At 39.9% G+C, this 21,071-nt stretch overlaps 5 protein-coding genes across 6 annotated transcripts in view; 4 read left to right on the forward strand and 1 right to left on the reverse strand.

The window, feature by feature from the left end:
* Positions 1-21,071, forward strand: part of LOC144629148 (uncharacterized) — a 55,596-nt gene that overhangs the window by 15,737 nt on the left and 18,788 nt on the right. The window lies entirely within an intron of this gene.
* LOC144629150 (uncharacterized) lies at positions 1,796-3,793 on the forward strand. Its single transcript, XM_078487353.1, has 3 exons — positions 1,796-2,124; positions 2,521-2,666; positions 2,876-3,793. Exons 1-3 carry the CDS (start codon positions 2,069-2,071, stop codon positions 3,526-3,528), a joined length of 855 nt encoding a protein of 284 aa, XP_078343479.1. The 5' UTR covers positions 1,796-2,068; the 3' UTR covers positions 3,529-3,793.
* Positions 5,641-10,178, forward strand: LOC144667493 (uncharacterized). 2 transcript variants are annotated; one of them, XM_078528914.1, is made up of 3 exons: positions 5,641-5,856; positions 8,298-8,443; positions 9,241-10,178. In XM_078528914.1, exons 1-3 carry the CDS (start codon positions 5,783-5,785, stop codon positions 9,885-9,887), a joined length of 867 nt encoding a protein of 288 aa, XP_078385040.1. In that variant the 5' UTR covers positions 5,641-5,782; the 3' UTR covers positions 9,888-10,178. The 2 variants fall into 2 exon arrangements, with proteins under 2 accessions (XP_078385040.1, XP_078385041.1); XM_078528915.1 differs by lacking the exon at positions 5,641-5,856 and adding an exon at positions 7,347-7,546.
* Positions 11,454-13,846, reverse strand: LOC144628767 (uncharacterized). The gene is made up of 3 exons (XM_078486885.1): positions 12,811-13,846; positions 12,529-12,753; positions 11,454-12,085 (listed from the first exon to the last, which is right to left on the reverse strand). Exons 1-3 carry the CDS (start codon positions 13,844-13,846, stop codon positions 11,454-11,456), a joined length of 1,893 nt encoding a protein of 630 aa, XP_078343011.1.
* LOC144628768 (uncharacterized) lies at positions 16,611-20,870 on the forward strand. Its single transcript, XM_078486886.1, is given in 8 exon segments — positions 16,611-16,616; positions 17,448-17,667; positions 17,670-17,771; positions 18,091-18,176; positions 18,492-18,599; positions 19,219-19,415; positions 19,717-19,785; positions 20,507-20,870. Coding segments are annotated over 8 exon segments (1,152 nt in total).

Consider the following 21,071-nt stretch of genomic DNA (forward strand, 5'->3'; position numbering starts at 1 on the left):
CGATAAGTGTGTGGGTTCTTTTACGTCCCCTGCTGACCATAACACTGAAGATGCAGGAGACGGGGCCTACGGTTTATCGTCCTTATCCGAGAAGACTAGAATATCCAGTAACCATTTGCAGATGTTATTGCCAAGGCAGCATATTCTCCTTAGTTATTTTAAGACCCTGAGTGTTGGTCCGGTCTGGGACTCGAACCCGAGACCTCCCGCACGGTAGTCCGTCGGTCTACCAACTGAGCTAACCGGTCGGCGGTTACAAAACTAAATGGTTTAAAAAACGCATTGCAAATAGCTGGATCGACCAAATACTACAAAATAACGAGCCCCAGCTAAACACATGCCAACAGGATTGACTTTGAAAGAAAACTATCAAAGGTTAACTGGCTGGTGAACTAGGAATGAGAAATTTAGGATGGCGAACCGAGACGGTCAGTGATTAAACAAGTCAGTAGACGAAGCTGAAACTGTGCCAGTGAATAGAACTTGTGTTACGAATGGAGGGTGAAGGAAACCCGAGTATTGTAATGATCATAAAGAAATTACAGCTCTCAAGACTCAGTGGAGAGAAGGACGTGTAGAGAAGGAGAGACTGGCACACGAGGGCAGAGAAGAACAGATAAAACTAAAAGCGCGGGCATGGGCGCTACGAACTTTGCTTAGGACACTAATTGATCTGGGAGAGTGGAATTTACAGACCCACCAGTGAAGAGACAAACAGCATGTCAAGTAAGTCAAAATAAAAGCAAATTATTTCCGCCATATTGTGGTGGTTTTGTTTACTTTCGTTTGGCCATTTCAATCATAGCGAAATAAACTGACCACAGATACAACCCACAAGTTGTTCTTGTACTAGGATTCAATAAATATATTTTCGCCCTCGATTGTCGCGAGAACACTGAATATCATAACTGAAAGACGAGACAAAAACAAACAAAAGTTTCTTAATATGAAGCATATACTACCTGGCGCATACGAGCGCGAAATGTAGTTGTCAGTTGAGTCGGTCCTATTTGGCGTCTTCGTTTCCAGTTTATTTTGGCCACAACTATCTTTCTAGAGGTTCTCTTTCTTCTGTAAAAGCTCAATATATTTTTCACGGGTGACAAAATAACAAAACAAAAACCGTCTCAAATTTAGTCAACAGTCCAGCTAAATCTTTTGACCGGCTATCGTTAAATGGACTGAATGGAGTAATTTACAGTAAAACGATAATCTGGAGAGAACTTTTATTTCAAAAGCTATGCTCTATTAAAATTTTTGCTGCGCAAATACACAGTCAAGCCAAATTTCTTTGCTGAGTGCCCTTTTCCTGGAGTATGAGGCCTGTCTGTGATTCGGCACATAAATCAATTCCACAATTTATTAGAGGGGAACGCGACGTTTCTAGCCATTAATGCGAGCGTCCGCAAATGAGTTAAATTTAAACCAAATGTTGTGAGTGAAATTAACATCCAAATCTAAATAGCTCTGCTTTACATATATTAATGACACTATTACAGGGAACATGTAAAAGTTTGATCAGTGTTTGATCGAGCCGTTTCAAAAGTTTCAGAAATAACAGCTATTTTGATTAATCTACTTCTGTATTCCAGAAAAAGAAAAATTTCCCAGCAATATATAAAAAAAACGTTTTTTCGTTTTAACTACGTGGAGGCTGCACCTACAAGAAAGTAGAGCGATAGAAAAAAATTGCGATAAGTTTGTTTCATTTTCGATTTCTTTGGCTGGCTTCGTTATTCCTAGAAACTACAATACAGAATCTTTTAAAAACAAAGAAACTTCATTTGCCTAAATGCTCCAAGGTAAACGAAGAAATGTCTTTCTGTCAGTTCATTGTTCGTATCTTACTTTTGCATAAAAATCATTTCTTCCAACTCAACCATTGAATAAAACTCAGAAAGTTAAACATACAATGCTACGAGTTTTATCTTGTTATCTTATAAATTATACATTGATTCGATTTTACTGAGTCAATGTTTCTCTATAGATCATTATTCTTATAACAAGAGTACAGCAAAGATAGCAGAGAAGTTTCCTTCTTCTTGCTTGCGATCGCGGAAAGAAAACGATGTTGTTCCGATTTCTGCTTGGTTTGTCTTTCGTCTTCTGTTTCTCAACAATCAGGTGAGAAAATTATTCTTCCTCGATTTATTTGATAGCGTTGGTGATTTTCATTAAATTTTGTCCGAATAATTGACTGCGCAGATTCATTGACAGGTAGTTTTAAGTTGCTCTCGATTCGGCCAGAAATTTGTAGCGGAATTTTGAAACAAAAATGAAAACATTACTGACTGAACATATATGCGCAAATTACCTTAGTAAAGATATTTATTTCATCCACTGAACAGCGTTTGAATTCATGAAATTCAAAAATGTAGTTTTCCTAATATTTTGTTTAACACTGCTTTGAAAGGAAAGATTTAAGCACTTCATTGCCACATAATCTGTCGATTTATTACGCAGAGAAGACTAACCAAATTGCGATATTTCAAAACTAAACTTGCTTCATTTACCCTTCAGAGGATTGGATCACAAGCGATACAGAGTGCTGGAGATGGACTTAAAAGGCAATCTTTACTTTTACAAGACTGCACTGCTCTGCAAAAACGAGATTATCAAGCGACTGATTAATGGAAAATACCATCTGGTACAAGAGAACGCCATAGGTAATTATTTAGTTTATCATAATATGGAAATCCTAAACGCCTTACTTGTAATCTCAACTAAAAAAGATATTGCTATTTTATAGTCACAGTTCTTGCTAAACAATGTACTCAAACTGGATGCCTAATTAATGAAGAAATCCGAGGGAAAAGTCACGACCATATACGTAACACACTCAAGTAATTTTTTGTTCTATTCATTCTGAACACAGGTTTTAGCAAAGCATCCCCAGCTTTAAACTGCAAGGACCTGAAACAGAAAGCGCCATCACTCGTGTCGGGCGTCTATTGGATAGACCCAGATGATGGTTCTCATGGTAACGCATTCCAGGCCTACTGCGACCAACAGACGGACGGAGGGGGCTGGACATTAGTTTGGAGTTACACCTTCACATATTACTCACGTTTCAGCACGAGTCACGCAAATGCTGTCACCCCGCGTCCAACATGGACTATCAGCTCAGCTGATACTCGAGTGTCTACAACAGTTCCACTTAGGGAAACAGATTACGAGGCCATGAACTTTGCTTTGTGGCGCAACATTGGCAAGGAATTCCTGATCAAGAGCAACATCAACAACTGGATCGCATGCAAGGAAGGCACTGGCAGCCTGGTGCGACAGAAGACAGGGTCAATCACGTGTAAACTGGTTAAGCAGGTTACCAAGCAATGTTCTGGTGTAGTGCCAGACCTCTTCAGAATGTACAGCAACGGACCGTCCCTCAACAGACGTAGTGCCAGTGCCTACTACTATTTTGACGCAAGCAAGAAAGGTAGCTGGCCAGCACATGATCCATGCGGTACAGATAAAGGCAATCAGTTAACAGGAGTTGCAAATCCACACGGAAATGTTTTTGTTCGTTAACCGAATTCGTGACGCCTGACATAGCTAAGTTAAGAACGGCGTTAAGTGCTTGCTTGAGGGTTTTAAAAAATGATGGGGTAGGAATTTTCCTGACAATGATTATATGTAAAGCATCTAACTAGCTGTGAGCGATGATTTAATTTGTTAAAACAGTTGATTATATTAAACTGTAGCAGGAACTGAATGTCACGACATTTTTTTTTTCATTTCTATGTTCATTTGGTATTTGCAATTATGTGAAACTGTTGAAAAAATAAACTTTGGGAACAAATGTTTGATGTGATTCTTCTATTTTAAGTTTTTACTCATCCTTGTGTATCCAAAGAGTCATTGCTCTTAATTGTCCTAAATGATATCAAATCCTTTACAAAATCGACATTTCGGAATCACCATTTTCTTCTTTGGTCTCAGGATCAGACCAAACTTATCGTAGCAAGCCTTTATCTTCCCTATATTCATAATCACTGCTAATTGTCAATGGGCTGAAAACTCGCATCACCATTCTGGAAGATGGAATGCGTCGCTCCACTTTCTACGTCCCTTTTAATTTTCAAAAATTTAAAACTTTTTCGCTAATATCGCTGAGTCAGTTTAATTTAAGAGAGCAGTAGTGTATGAGCCTTTAACCTCTCAAATTGCAAGTTAAAAACTTGTCTGTTTCTGCGGAAGTACATACATGGCAATGTCGTGTTTTTCGAGCCTTTTATTATCAAGCACAGACCTCAGCCAAAGCAACAAACAGTTGTTTATAAATGTGTTCTAATCAGCAATCTAACAGACGCAAATTCCATACATTTTCTAAGATCGGTTTATTTTTAAAGTGCAACATCTCAGCTGATCATCTTTCAGCATCCATTTCGAGTCAATTTCGTTACCCATACCTTTTACGTTTCAGACCTGGTTTTCGAAATGAGCCAGCAATCTGTTGCAACTCACCGCTTTTTACCAAGTGCACTGAAACATGTTTACCAACATGCAAATCCTTTGACGATACCCGGACCACTTGTAATGACTTATTACGAATTTTACAATAGCTTTAGTTAAAGATTCCGTCAAAGAAAGCACGAATTATTTTAAAGATGTTTAAAACATCTTTTTGTATCTACCTTTCGACACTGCATCTTTATTTACTACTGTCCATTGGATAAAATACAAAATAGCTTATAAAAAGAGGTGTCTTTATGTCAGATAAGCTGTTAACCTTTGTAGCATCATGATTCCAGCAGACTTCCTTTTCAGTCGTTTATCTGAGCTGCTAAGGCGTCGATCATGTATCAAACACAACCACAAGTTCAGAGTATCTTTGAGTCGATCTATCTGAGTGTAACTTGTACGGCTTGTTTGGAATTTGTCTTTTTCTGCGGACGTACAAACATGGCAATTTCGTGTTTTTCCAGAGTTTTATTTTCAAGCACAGACGTCAGCTAAAGTAGATCGATCAAAGCACCAAACAGTTATTTTCGGTCAGTAATCTAGGAGACACAAGTTCCATAAATTTTCTAAGATGGACATCTTTTCGACAGTGCAACCCCTTAGCTGAAGGTCAACTATCGGCATCTATTTCGTTATCCACACCTGGTTCGTTTCAGACATTGTTTGCGAAATGAGCCAAAAGTCTGTTGCAACTCACCAATTTTTTGCCAAGTACAATAAGACATGTTTACCAAACTGTAAACGCTTAAGAGGAATATTAATGTCCCCGAATCACTTATAAATGACTTCGTTGTGTGGTCCCCTGCATCCAAACTGTTTTTGACTTTTTACGGCTTTTACAATAGCTTTAGTTAAGGACTCCGTCAAAGAAAGCACCAAAACGTGGATTTTTAAAAATCTATTTATATCTCCCCTTTGACACTGAATCTTTATGCTAAACAGCTGATAAATAGAGGTGTCTCATGTCAGTCACAGGCTGTCAACTTTTCGAGCATCATGATTCAACTGACTTTTAACTGAGTTTTAGTTGACGACTCTGTAAAAGAAATTTCAAAAATCTGGATCATTAAACACTCTTTATATCACCCCATTGACACTGAATCTTAATCCCCACTGTCCATTCGATAAAATGCCAAATATCTGATAAATATAGGTATCTCATATCAGTTATAACTTGCGAAACTTTCACGCATATTCCAGCAGTCACTTCCTCTTCAGTTCTTCGACTGAGCTGAAATCTTACGGTATCAAACACAACCACAAGTTCAGTATAACTTCGATACCATCCATTTGTCGAGTGAGTGTTTGTGCAGTGTTACTGATGCAAAACTCCAAAATGTTTTTCCACATTATTTTCGCTTTGTTTTGCTTCTCGAGCAGTTTCTTAACAGCCAGGTAAGACATTAGCTCACTTGTTTTTTTTAAATGCATTTAAATACATATTAGCGTTGCTTTCTCAGTTGTAAACAACTCGATTCAAAGTTATCGTTTGCTAACTGATAGCAGTAGCTTTACTTCCTTCTGTCGTTCCAAATTGTGTTTGGTTCAGCAAATGGACGTCGTGTGACGTTATTTGTAAAGACAATGTGAGACAAAGTATATATGAATCGACAACTTCCAATCATGTTCCTATCACCGCAAACTGTTCATGCATATGCTTTACGTAACAACGGATTTCGGAAGTCCACAGCGACTATGAAACTAACGAGATTGAAGGCAAAATAATGACATAAGCTAGATGAGTTTTCGAATTTAAGATTAATGCAAGACCTGATACCAGGAATAAACCAAATTTTGCTATCAAAGTTAAGAGGAAAAGAGTAAATCAGAAATTAATACACAATCGCCCTGGGATGGTAGGTGGGGGTAGAAAGAAGGCAAAAGCTGCTCGCTCCATTTCAAAATGATAGCTTAGTACAAAGTTCACAGAACTAATTATACAATGCACAAAGATCGATTCATAAATTAGGTCACAAATATCAGACTGACGTCTCATTGTCTACAATCTTAATTATAAGCTGTTAGTTCCTTTGATCTGCTTTGGCTGAGCTATGTGCTTGATAACAAAACGCTGGAATCAGACGCTTGAAAAAACACGACATTGCCGTGATTCTATTTCCGCAGAAACATACAAGCTTTTAACTTGCAAATTAACGGGGGGGGGGGGGGGGAGGTTCATACACTTCTAGCATGCTTTTGTTTCGCCTCTTTTTCTCTTAGTACACTCCTAATCATGATTACTTTTTTCAAATAATTTTCAACTAATTACGCTATCTAGCATTTTACAGCTTGTAATAAACATTCTTGACATGTACTGACGCGAAACACATCTAATAATAGTAGCTACAGGACACACAGGAAACGCCATCCAGTTTATGGTTGTTTTGACTGCACAACTGAATGGTGATTTAAAAATGTGTCGTGATCAGTAATCTAAAAGACGCAAGATCCATAAATTTCCTAAGACGGACATATTTTTGAAAGTGTAACACCTCAGCTGAAGGTCAACTTTGGGTATCCATTTCGCTAGCATGCCTTTTCCGTTTCAGACATTGTTTGCAAAATTAAGGAAAAGTCTGTTGCAACTCACCGCTTTTAACCAAGTGGACCAAAACATGTTCAATAACCTGTAAACACTTATGAGGAATGTTTAGGTACCCAATTAAACCACTCATAATAGGACTCTTATAGGAGCTTAGTTAACGATTCCGTCGAAGAAAGTACGAAAATCTGGATCATGAAACATCTTTTTATATCTACCCCTTGACACTGAATCTCTATCCACCACCGTGCATTGGATAAAATGCAAAATAACTGATAAACTGAGGTGTCTCGTATCAATTTATAATTTGCCAACCTTTCGCGTATATTGATTATATTCCAGAAGACTTCCTTTTCAGTTCTTCGTCTGAGCTGAGACGGATCTCACGTACTGAAACACAGCCATAAGTTCAGTATAACTTCGAGTCCATCGATCTGAGTGTTTGTACAGTATTCGTGAGGTTCTTCTGATACAAAACTTCAAAATGTTTTTCCACATTGGTTTCACTTTGCTTTGTTTCTTAAGCAGTTTCCTAACAGCAAGGTAATACAATTACGGCTTTTTTGAACAGATATTCAGTAGTGTTGTTTTCTCGGTTGAAAACAATCGATCCCACGTGATGGTTTGATAGCTCTTGTTCGTTCTGTAGTTCAAATTTTTGGTTTGCTTCGGCAGAATGGACGTATGAATTTTTTCGTATAGAAAGCGCGAGACAAAACATATATATGAATTGCCGATTTCCAATCAATTATGTAATAGTTCATGATATCAGATTTTCGTAAACATGACGGCTTCCGTGCGTGTCTAGCTAGTAGCTGTTATAATTAGAGGTAAATGTTATCCTGCATATCCTGACAATACAAAAAATGTCAAGAAATTTTTTTAAGCGTTAAAAAGCTAGATAGCGTTATTGTTATGCACTTATATTTTCTTTTGGCGGGGTAAGGTGAGGCGGGGGGGAGTTGGAGGTGTTGCAAGCAATGACATATCGAGAAACAGTTCAGAGTGCACGTTGTATTTCCTCTGTAAAGTGCGATAAAACAGGGAGCGCGAGGCTTTTGGGAATGCGGCGAAACGCAAACAGTCCCAGAACTCAACGGGCACCGCGTACCTCGAGGAGCAACGCCTGGGGATGAGTCAGCCCCAGGGCAGCCTTGTTATCGAAAAGATTACATGATAAAAACCAAACATTATGAAGTAAAAGCTAAAAAGAACTGATCAGGTTAGATTGTCATGAACAGCTGAGACACTTCAACAGTGTAATCGTGTCATTTTTTTTTTCTATTTTTTCTAGTGGGCAGGTTAAGGGTAGATTGAAGGTGCTGGAAACGGACGCAAACGGAAATCTTTATCTTCACAAGACTCCACTGCTATGTGTGAGCGACATTATCAAAAGACTGACTGAAGGAACTTATAGACTAGCTGAACCGAGCATCTTAGGTATGTATCATGCGAGTTTCTATGAATAATAAAGAGATGCAAAATATGAACGCAAATAAAATAAGCCAGGCTGGCAATATGTAAACGGCATGATAGAGCACAAAATGAAAGCCAAAATGCAACCATGGCCAGCTAGCTGCCTCGAATGGCTGGGCCTCGTCAGCATAATGTAGCAGTTTAAGAGTAGAAGATCAGTTGTCTTGTAAATAGCACATGGTGATGACCTCAGGTGAGCTCCGTCACATTCAAATGTCTGCCAACTGGAACGTCACAGCGCATGTCTATTGAAAAATAGGCAAAAAAAATTGAAAATCATGCCAATGTCGCGTTAAGGAAGATCTACTGAGCCATTGCTGATTAGATCTTTCACAGATCCTACGTATGCAGCATCTTAATTGGCAGTCCTTTAATTTGGCACATCGGTTCAAACTAGGAACGAACGAACGAACGAAAGAACGAAATAACAAACGAACGAACAAACGAGCGAATAGTTTAAGTAGCGGTGTATCCAGCATACAATGTAACATTAAAATTTTCCGTATTTTATAAAGTTATTGAGAAAAAAACGAATCAAAACAAAAGTAGACACAAGCAGTAGCAAGGGTTCCCACGGCTGTTTCTAGTTGCCCAAATCTATCACGAGGAAAAACTTTCTATGGTTAGATCTGTAAACAAATACTGAAATAGAAATCCTTATATCGAGCCTTAACTATCACTGATTCTTATCAACGATCGATTTACGAAAGAGGTGACAGGTATTAACTTTTCTAGTCTAATCTTGTTACGTTGGACTACAGGGCTATCCAAAGAATTCGCAGTGAAGAGCTGTCAGGACCTGAAGCTTAAAGTACCATCGGTCCAATCAGGCGTCTACTGGATTGACCCAGATGGTGGATCCCATGGTAACGCATTCCAGGCCTACTGTGACCAACAGACGGACGGAGGGGGCTGGACATTAGTTTGGAGTTACACCTTCACAGCTTACTCAAGTTTCAGCAGTGGAGCAAATGCTGTCACCCCCCGTCCAACCTGGACAGCCAGTGGAGCTAACACTCGAGTGTCTACAACAGTTCCACTGAGTGAGACGCATTACGAGGCCATGAACTTTGCTTTGTGGCGCACCATTGGCAAGGAAACCCTGATCAAGAGCAACATCAACAACTGGATCGCATGCAAGGAAGGCACTGGCAGCATAGTGCAACAGAAGGCGGGGTCAATCACTTGTAAACTGGTTAAACAGGTTTCTGAGCAGTGTGCTGGTGTAGTACCGAAATCCTTCGTCGTGCATAACTCCTACGGACCGTACCTCTCCAGCAACAGTGCGTACTATTTCTTTGATAGTAGCACAGGTGACAGTTACCCTACCCATGATCCATGCGGAAAAGACCAATTAAATCAGTTAAAAGGTGTGACTAATCCACATGGAAATATTTTTGTCCGTTAAGTCGTCGCTAACTGTGACGCGAGGACAGTTTCCCAATGCTTGCTTAAGGGTTTTAATGGAAAAAAATATAAGGTTTTACACAGCTTTGCAAAAAACATTATGAAGTTAGCTTGGTTTACTAGAAGAGAAACTTCTGTAACATTAGACTGTAACATGAGTCAAACATTATATCGGTTTCTTATCATTGTCAAACTTATCGTATTAATATTTTTTTTTATTTTTTATGCGCTATTTGCAACATTGTAGAGAAACTGCAAAAAACAAATAAACACGAGGTTTACTAACGGGAAACTAATGTCTAATGTGGTTCATTTCAGATTTCTTTTGTCCTCAATTTTCCCAGGTTAAATATTTTTGTGTTGAATGCTAAGTCATATCAAGTCTCAGGCCAAATTAACATTACATGCATTGCACGCAGGCCGTTTCTAGTTTATGAAATTCATGCCAACTCTTCCAGGCAAGCAAAGTGGAGTCATAGCAGAGTCCTTTGTAACTTTTCATACGCTTTGTAATGGCTATCCCCCACGTGATGTTCATCAGTACCTCCACCCCTCTCCTGTTATGTGTTCTGACCTTCTGAGATAATGCTCAGCTATCCCTATCAATGCACGTGCAAGTTTTTTATCTTCAACCCTTCGATGTAACTTGGTTTTCCACAGTATGTATTGAATGCTACGATTTTATTGGATGCGCAAAACGTGCAAGGCTACATATGAGATCGGTTAATAACTTTAATTAAAACCATCATACTAAAAAAAATAATAATTTCCAAAGCGCGCAGCTTTGTTAAAAGAGCAAGGCTTTTGAGCTTCTCTTTAGAAATTTTTAGACTCGTATCTCATGTTTAGTTTGAGGCATGGTCAATTATGGCATTTATAGCACTTGGTCATTTCTTGCTCAAAGCCGGTTCAAAGGTTGCAATTGTTCTCTCTCTGAATTTAGTTCCTCCCTTTCTTAAGGTGTCCCAAACAGTTCCAAAGTTTTTTATTTTTATTCTTCTCAAACTTTTCAGTGACATTTATGTTCACAAGAAACATTTATTGGTTCCACGATGTCCGATTACGTGATACACTGGATTAATTCAAAAACTATAAACACGTCCAATGATCTACTTAAACGAAGATTGTCCTTATTGTCCTCGAAAACTTCGAAAATGTCCCAACGATTTTGTTTCATCCAACGTTGAAACCCGAATAATAATGAAAATCTACTTGACAATACTTGAAACGAAAACGAAACCTAAATTTACATAAATAACTAAAGCAAAGGAACGAACGGAACTATGCCGGTAGAAAAACAAAAGAAACAAAAAGATATTACACAACTATTTTCACGCACAACATAATGATTAAAACTAATAACTTCAATTCTCTCGTGTCCATTTCTCCCGCTCATTGATATGCCATAGCATATTAGTACAATGATAATGTCGGTAACAAGGGGAGTGTTCCTTTAGTTTCAGTTCAGCATTAAAGATATTTAAATCCAAAACTTCTTAGTTCATTCTCGTGATCATCATCATTGTCTGTTATCACTTCTGCAATCACTTCTCAAGTCAGTTTCTCTTTACTTCCGGCTCCGTGCCCATCTTTTCCTTTGAAAACTTCGGTGATTCGACCAAAGGGCCAGTGTACGTGTTCTTCTTCCCTGCACGATGACGAATGGCCCTCCAAAATCCACGGCAGTCCGAGAAAAGGCTCTCAAGCGAGATCGAAGTCTGATCTGTGGAAGAGGAGCCATCACTTGCTTTGCCGCTTTAGCTTTCCTTCTTTGACAATCGTTACACTCCTTCTCCCATTCACGAATTTCTTCTCGACCGGAAATGATCCAAAAGCGTGTCGATAAGGTCGCCAACGTTTGATTCGTGCCTCCCGCGTGATTCCCTTTCTCGTGATAGTGTTTGACGATCAACTTCGTCACACAGTTCTTCCGAGGCAAAATTATTGGAAAGCGAGCGTCATGTGGTAGGAATTCCGCATACTTGAGGCGTCCATCACATCTCATTTGACCCTCTTCGTCAAGCCATGGTTGTAATCCGAGTAACTTGCTCTTCTTTGGTAGTTCTCTTTGTTTTTGGAGTGCTAAATACTCATCGGGAAACGCCTTTCTTTGTACGCTCCTGATCACCTGGATAGCAGCGTCTTCAATTTCTTCGGACTTTAATTCTCCATTTTCTCTCTTGCAACTTCTACAATTGTCTATGAAACGGCGAACCCATGCTTGAACTCTTATCAACCTTGACCAACTTTGCGTTTTGGGTTGAGACGCCACAACTGATCATGATCGTGAACTGTAACCATTGTCCAGTCTTCGTTTCTTTCACTTGCTTGTGAGCTGTCTCTTCTGCCTTGAGCCTTTTTCTTGATTTCTTTTTCCTCTGTCACCAGATCTGCTTTAATTCGATTGACAGGCCAGTGTGGTCTTCGTTTTGAAGAAAATCAGGACCATTCCACCACTTTTCTTCCTTGGCCATGTCGGATATTCTCATGCCTCTCGTAATTAGGTCAGCAGGATTCTCATGGGTTGGAATGTAGCGCCACTGTTTTGGATTCGTTAAACTTTGAATTCTCTCCCACACGATTTGCTACGAAGAGTTTAAATCTACGACTTCTTGCTCTAATCCACCACAGAACGTTCATACTGACAGACCAGAAGACTGCTTGACCCAGTGCACCACTGAAAACTCTGGAAGTAGACTCAGTAAGCCTTAGTCCCAGGACTGCCGCCAACAGTTCTAAACGAGGAATACTTGTTGTCGTCAGTGGAGCAACTTTTGACTTGGCTGCGACTAAGCGTGTCGATACCGATCCACTCTCATAGACAACTCTTGAATAGACAACAGCACCATAAGCATCTTGCGACGCATCTACAAATGTATGCAACGTCTCTGAAAGCGCAACTTGTTATGGGCCAAATCGTAAACATCTGGGAACTTTGAGCACGGGCAATTCTTCCAACTCGCAGAACCATTCTCGAGATCTGTGGATCAACTCTCCTGGGCATAGCTCGTCCCAGTCAAGTCCTGCGATCCACATTTCTTGCATCATGACTTTCGCCCGAACGGTAAATGGTGCCAAGAAACCAACTGGATCAAATAATGTGGCAATCTTCTTTAGGAAATTTCGTTTTGTGAACTGATAGGTTTCCTCAGGTGGATTTGCCTTGAACGTAAACACGTCTTCTTCTGGTAGCCACGTGATTCCAAGTGTTTTCACCGTTGGTAGGGGCTCCTTAGTGATGTCCACTTCTGATGCTCTGTCCTCGATTGGTATCTTCTCTAGTACCTTGGGAGAATTGGACAACCATTTACAAGCGTGCATTCCGGCTTTGTTCCACAGCTCATCTAACTGCTTGTACAGCTCAATACCTTGACTATCGTCCGACACCGAGTCCATGCTGTCGTCCATATAGGTTGACTTGGACACTGTTTCAGCAGCTAAGGGCAGCTCATCTTTATGCCTCTCAGCATGAGCTTGAGAGACAAACTGGGCTTGAAACGGCGACGAGTTAACCCCGAAAACCACTTCTGGCTCTTTCTGCTGGTCCAACGATCTCCATAAGAACCGTTGACACGATCGATCCTTTGGAGCGACTTCAATTCTCAAATACATCTCGGCAATGTCGCATATGAGTGCAACAGGGCGTCTTCTGAATCGCAGCAAAACATCGTTCAAATCTCTTTGCAATTTTGGACCTTGATAGATGACGTCATTAAGAGAGATTTCGTCACACTTCGCGGAGGCGTCAAATACGATTCGAGTCTTAGTTGTAGTTCTGTCGGGTCGCACAATTGGGAAATGAGACAGGTACCACTTCTTAGATGGTTTCTCCTCGGCCGGGTCGACCTTGCGAATGTAGACCTTCTCCAAATACTGAGTAAAATTTTTCGAGTAGGCTTCTGCTATCTCTGGGCTTTTCAGTAAGTGCTTCTCCGTGTTGCACAATCTGCGCAGCGCCATGCCATAGTTATCTGGTAGTTTGGGATCTTCCTCCTACCATGGAATTGCCACTTGATATCGTCCATCCACGTACTTGAGGGATTTTTGAACTTGCTGTAACGCGCACTGTTCGTCGTGATTGAGAATTTGACACTCACGTGACGAAATAGGATTCTTGATTTCCCGGAATTTTCGAAGAAGGTGCTAATCTCATCTGTGTCTGACTGTTCTCGTACAAAATACGTTTGCGCGAAGTTTGACTGTAGTTTACCACCTGTGAGCCCACTAACAATTCCAGTACAAGTCCATCCCAATGGTGTAAGCCTGGCAACTGGTTCTCCGGGCTGACCTCGAATGAGTAGTGTAACTCCGCATAATCGACTCCGATCAGCAAGTCCACAATTGGGCGTTTGCCGAGATCTGGAAACTGTATCCCTTTTAGATGGGTCCATTTGCCAACATGCTTTTCCCAGTCAATGACTTTCATACTTCCGGTGACTCGTTCTGCTGTGAATGCACTCATCTTGGTCATCACATTACCATTCATACTCTCCAACTCGAACTCAACTGGCGTAGTCTCGAAGGTTTCAGTCTGGCCATTTAAAACATTCACAGTCACTTTTTGGGGTTCACCCTGAAGTTCCAACTCAGCAGCGACGTCAGCATTTACATAGGTTTTAGTGGATGCTTCGTCCAATAACGCGTTTATTTTAATTCTGCGATGGCCGTTCTGTAGAAACACCGGTACGGTCCGAAGTGCCACAAATCTGGGTTGAACGCCATGTGTAGTCATTCTGGTGTGTGACCTCTCTGTGGGCTGCTCAACTGGCTCCTGGGGAGGAGAAACGACCACTGGATTTCTCTCCATGCCATTATTTGCTTCACTGCCTGCATCAGCTTGGGTATCTTCTGATGGCCCATTAACTCTTTCCCGCTGATCAACAGAGTTCGCTTGATCACTTCGATCTGACGGTACAGAATCTCGATGCAACAATCGGTTGTGAGTGTTCTTACAATTTTTTATCCCACAGATCCTCGATCTAACACATTCCTCTCCACTGTGGTCTCCTCCTAGGCAACGATAGCACAGTTTTAGGCTCTTAGCGGCTTCCCATCTCTCTGGGAGACTCATAGCTTTGAATTTCTTGCAACGCCAAACTCCATGGTGACCACTGCAAACTTTACACGGCCGAAATCCAACTTTTCTCTGGTTTCCTGACGATTTCTGCGTATTGCCAAAGAAAGTCAGTCCGTTATCTTTCTTGTTCCCACGTTTGCTCAAGCCTCGAATTGTTTCCGATGCCACAGTCTGGAATTCTGCTTCTTGGATAATGAACTCTCTCAGTGTTTCTACTGACTGCCAACGACCATTTTCGTAAATCCACCGATGATATTGCGCTAGCATTGCTTCCGTCAATTTCTTACCCAAACTGAGGTAAAGCGATCCGTTTCCTAACTCGTCATGTCGACCGGCCTCCTTTAGATTGACCACAGTTACGTCAAGTAAATCTGCAAGTCTCTCGAGGTACTTTGCATACCCAGGACGACGTGGCTTGAAGTTCTCCAATTCTTCTAAATGTAGAGCGATCTGACGTCTTTTTCCACCAAACTTTCGTTCCAATCTTTCCTTAGCCGCCTCATAGGCCGCCGCAGAATGTCCCAAAGGCTCCACGACCTTTAGTGCTTCGCCTGATAAATATTGACGCAACTGAAGCAACTTGTACTCTGGTGTTGCGGGCGCTTTGTCAACACATGCCATGAACGCTGTTTTCCATCCTTCGTACAATTTTTTATCTCCATTAAATACGGGAATTGAAACACGCTTGAGTTGTTTCCACATATCCTTGCCAAGCGATGGCGTACTTGAACGATTCTCTGTCGATTTCTCCTCGCGAAATTTTGTTGTTTTCAGCCCTCCAAGCTCAAACTTTTCCGGCGATTCTTTCAAATTTCGAAGCTGTTCTTCTTCTAATAAGCGACTACGATATTGACGATTTAATTCTTCTAAATCTTCTTTAGAACGAGCGATGTCTTGTTCCCGCTTCTTGAGTTTGCTTTTCCACGCTTTTGCGTTGTACGCTTTCTTCGATTCGGCGCCGGCGAGTATTTTCCGAGGCATCAGTTGCCAAACTCGATAAGTCGTCCTTTCGATTGTCCAAATATTCTTGTGCCTTGTCATGAGCTTCGGAAAATTCTACTTCTAGTTTGTCCATTTCGTCTCCAACCTTTTTGCGTTTCTCTTTCTCTTTGGTATGTAAATACTCTTGCGATAATTTCTCCATTGTGTCCACGGCACGTTCTTACACTTCGCAAAGGTTTTGACAAACTTGCTTGACTTCCCGCCGGCTCGGATAATCTTCTTCATCCAGAACTTACAACAGCTTGTTCTTTACTCTGGTAAATGCCGATTTATCCTTCGCTTTTTCCTGCTTTAGGTTTTCAATTCGCTCCTCTCCTTCGTCCAATGCTTCGCTATGCTCGCCGTCCACTGACATGATTTGAAACCTCGCTCTGCTACCATAAAATGTTCACAAGAAACATTCATTGGTTCCACGATGTCCGATTACGTGATACACTCGATTAATTCCAAAACTATAAACACGTCCAATGATCTACTTAAACGAAGATTGTCCTTATGTCCTCGAAAACTTCGAAAATGTCCCAACGATTTTATTTCATCCAACGTTGAAACCCGAATAATAATGAAAATCTACTTGACAATACTTGAAACGAAAACGAAACCTAAATTTACATAAATAACTAAAGCAAAGGAACGAACGGAACTATGCCGGTAGAAAAACAAAAGAAACAAAAAGATATTACACAACTATTTTCACGCACAACATAATGATTAAAACTAATGACTTCAATTCTCTCGTGTCCAATTTATATATTTTTTTTTTAAGTCTGCGAGCAAGATTACCGTTGGGCGATTCGCGCGAGTGGGGACTGGGAGCCAGAGGAGCGAGTCGAGAGGCTTATCGTTAGTGAGCCTGCTCGCACGTGGATTAGCCAGTAGTGTTACTTGACTGACAACTGCAACATACATTTTTTCAAATGTCTTTGGTGTAAACATGCTTACAGTACCAAACTGAAACATGTAAAAGCAAAATAAAATCAGTTCTATATGAAACTTTCCTCCTCTAAAATTTCGGAAGTAAAAACATTGGCGCGGTGTTTTACCAGGGTTTTATTATTAAAGGGACACTAGCAACCAGAATACATTGCGGGCACGCTCTCGTCCCGGCAACTATTTCTGTATTACAGAAACTACTTGACTTTCGAGAGGTAAATATATATCGCTTTCCATCGCTGTGCTTCAGACATCTAGATGTTCCAAAGTTTGAAAAGTAGTTTCTTCTATATTTATATTTTTCGTTTTAAAGCCCATTGAGATGATATTTTCGTTTAAAAAGGGACATGAAGCCTGTAAAAAAGGTCGCCCACCAAGAAAGGAAAGGCGCCATATTGTTTGGCTGGCGACCTCCACTTTGAAACTTTGGAATCAGAGGAAGAAGGAGCTCTGATTCGAGAAGAATTCTAACAGTGAATTCGCAGAAGCTCTCTTACATGGGGAAATTCTGAAAAACTCTAAAAACTCTTCAAGTGCGAAGCAAAATAGCCGTCCTCGAACGCCGGCTCCTCGAGTACGAGGAAAAAGGTAAAAAAGGTATGGGAGGTATTGCAAGGAAGTGACCTTGTCCTAGCTGGTGACGGACGAAACGACTCCCCAGGACACAGTGCCAAATACTGTGTATATACACTCATGGAACATTATTTGGATGTAATAGTAGACCTGGAGGTAGTGGACAATCGAGAGACAGGGGGGACTTCGGTAACCATGCCTTATAAAGATTGATTGAGCGTGCAATGAAAGACCTTAAAATTGTTGACATAGTCACGGATGCCTCAAATATGATCATCGCCCTAGTAAGATCTCTCAAAGGTAATAGTACATGAAATTAAAATTGGTAAAATTAGGATCTCACGATACTCATATTGTTAGGTGCAGGTGGAATAATTCTGGAAGTTTATCTTGAAATAGTATTCTTCCATAAGTACTTGAACATTTCCTGATCCATTGAACCAACTTCTCAAGATGGCATTTTGGAGCGAATTAAAATTGTCAGTAGTTATAACCTTCTTAGTTTAATGATTGCTAATTCAAAAGGCTAAGTGCCCCATTGTTCTACCAGAGTAGATTGTCTGTTACATGTATTGTTGAACTGTTTTAAACCACTTTTTATTTTTTCTTGTACTCATAGAGCAGAACCCAAGTGATCTTGCACAACTCTTTCACTCTCTTGACATTTGGCACAAGTCATGCAAATTGACAGCCAAATTGACTGCAGTAAGTTTATTTTCTTGTGGTTTTTATCTACGGCCTTCTTTTGCAAATAGTATAATAATTACATTTTAGTTATTTACCATAAGACATTTTGGGGACTTTATCAAATGGTAAATAATGGTTCGTGTTTCTTGTTAATAATTATTTTCTTTCAGCTATTACACGTGCAAGTTTCATCTTTAAAATCAAAACGAAAATAAACACTGAAAGTAAAGTTAAGTGGTTCCGTATATTGTGTGTACATGTGCCTTCTACAAAAACAAGTGATCACACATACGGTGCAGTTTTCGATTAATTTTGTGATTGTTTTATTGCCAGGCTGCTAAGGTTAAAGGGTGTGAAGATATTGCACAATGGATTGAACCAATACGGAATCACTTTTGGTACTGTGCTGAGCAGTGTGATGGGGATGAAGAAACACTGAGGGTTAGTTTTAATAGCTATAAAAATAATATATTATGTAGTTGTTGTGGACCATTTGTTACTGGCATTCAAGCACTCTTTTTGTTAATAGTTGGCAAAAGTTGAAATGTAAAATGTTGGCAAAAGTAAGAGTTAAAAAAGTGCTTGGCCTCAGCTAAACATAGTTCCAAGTGTTGCATTCCAGTGGATATATTTTACACCTTTTAATTGTGCAATATTTGCATGTGTGTATCTAGGGTGGAGATGTACCAGCACCATAGGTGATTTAAATCCACAGTACACCAAAAGATGGCCACTGGTACATTTACCCATAGTTCTTGGTGCACAAAAACCTACAAAATGCTTATAAAAAACATACATTCAGGTGTACATGTAAAAGTTATAAAAACTTCAAACTTAGCACATGCAACTCTGTTTGTACAGTACAAGGACACATTGTTGAAAAAGAAACCAGCTTTATATGTTTGTATTAGCTGTGTTAGTTTTGCAACATATAGTGGTATAGCCCCCCATCTTTTTTTCTCAAGGTGGATTGCAAGACCCTTAGAACTCTTGTCATCTTGTTCCTTTGCTTGCATCGATGCAACAAAGTTCTTGTTTTTGTTTTTAAATGTTTTGCTAGGACATGTGGCTTGGTGTCTTGCACCATATTTGTGGTGAGCATGAGTGGTGGGAGGGCAAATGCTCACATGGCCCCCTTGTATCTACTGAGGATGGTAAGACATTTCTCCAAATGGATTCAAAAGCTCACAAGGCAGTACGCGACATAGTTGCAGATCGACATTGGTTAAAGTCATTGGCATTCTATGTTAAGTTCAGGTATGTATTGTAAGTGTGTTACTATTTAATGATCTTGTATGCATATACTCTGATGGTTGCATACCAAAAGTATAACATTTATTTAATAGTTTTTTAATTTAACTGTGGTGTCAGCTGTATAGCCTTGGCAATAGAAAAAAAAGTACCAGCTGTTCAGCCTTTGTAATAGAAAAGATGTACATTTTAAATCTGATCCTTTTTCCAACGTCTTCATTCTTGATTATTCTTGACATCAGGTTTGCTATCTGCTTTTCCTATAAAGATGTAAACTAACATAAGTTTTGTCCTTTTATGTAAATAGACATACCAGCAAACTAGAGTGTTTTAATTCAATGATGTTGAAGTATGCACCCAAGAGAATTACATTTAGGTGAGTTACGTATTCTCTCAGATAGATAGGTTAGGTTTATTGTACATAATTATTGATTCCACTGCATTTACTTTTTAGGTGCGCATGGTGAGCTTTGGGTCAACCCCAAATTAATTATTATTTTGACAGAAACATTACCGGGAATATTGTCATCACCCTTTTCATTTTTGTTTATGTGTGCACTTTTTTACCAATTTCCAATCAATTGATACTTTTCATTGTTAATCCTTTACGTAACATACTATTTGGTATTTTTCAATATGCCTTCCCCAAGAGGGTACTCTGATCTGTAAATGACGGGGATGATCGAATGGAGGCAAAACTCAGGACCCTAAAAAAATCCCTAAGTCTTCCAACATTACCCAAAAAAGTCCATGGACCAAAATAACCCCCAAAAAATCCCTTGTCAAATTACCTCAAAATTGCCAGTAGGGGCAATAACAAAACACAAAGGACGCTTGTATTTTTTATTCATCATACCATAAATACGTGAAGGCAGCGCCAGGCACTTAAGTTGGTTTTTAATACCCAAAAAAATCCCCTTATCTTAATCAAGTCACCAAAAAATACTTGCCAAAATTTCCAACCCAAAAAATCAAGGAATCGAAAATTTCAAACCCGAAAATTCCTTAAATCATACCCGTCTTCAACAAACCGGAGTACCCCCCCCCCCCCCTCTTCGGGATGCCTTCATTTATGGGATGTTTCTTTGTTTCTCCAGTTATGATGTTTTTGTAGCAAGGGTGCTGTTGGCTGCACTTGATCACAACTTTAACTTGTACCGTGAGGACGTGTCAGACTCTAGTGGCCAAGTACAGTACAAAAGGAAGTACAGTAAGAGGTCGAAAAACTGGCGTGCGGAACCAGTGAAAGAAGGAAAAAAATATCCACATTGGCCACTGCTGGCAGCAAAAATCCTTCAAAAAAGAGCAATTAATCCTGAGTCTATTGTTCAGCGAATGGAAATTCCAACAAACCACCCTAAGCGACTTGCAGCAACCATTGCCATGAAAGATGCACCTGCCACTAAGGATTTAGTAAAGGATAGACTGTCCCGTTTTAGTAAGAAGTGCATTCCTGAGTGAGTTAATGTAGACCTCAGTATTCTTGGGGTTATGCACCCTTTAAAGTCTGTTGAGTTTTGGTATAAACATGTATGTAGATTCTGGAATCTTATTGACCTGAAAACTACAGTATTTTTATTTGGTAGCATTGACACTTCTCAGAGCTTCCTCAAGGGGGTATAAATCCCATTTTCTTAACCCAAATTTTGCCCGAATCCCTTT

This window comes from Oculina patagonica, chromosome 10, assembly GCF_052425735.1.
Source record: "Oculina patagonica isolate OP01 chromosome 10, crgOcupat, whole genome shotgun sequence".
NCBI classification, from domain to species: Eukaryota; Metazoa; Cnidaria; class Anthozoa; order Scleractinia; family Oculinidae; genus Oculina; species Oculina patagonica.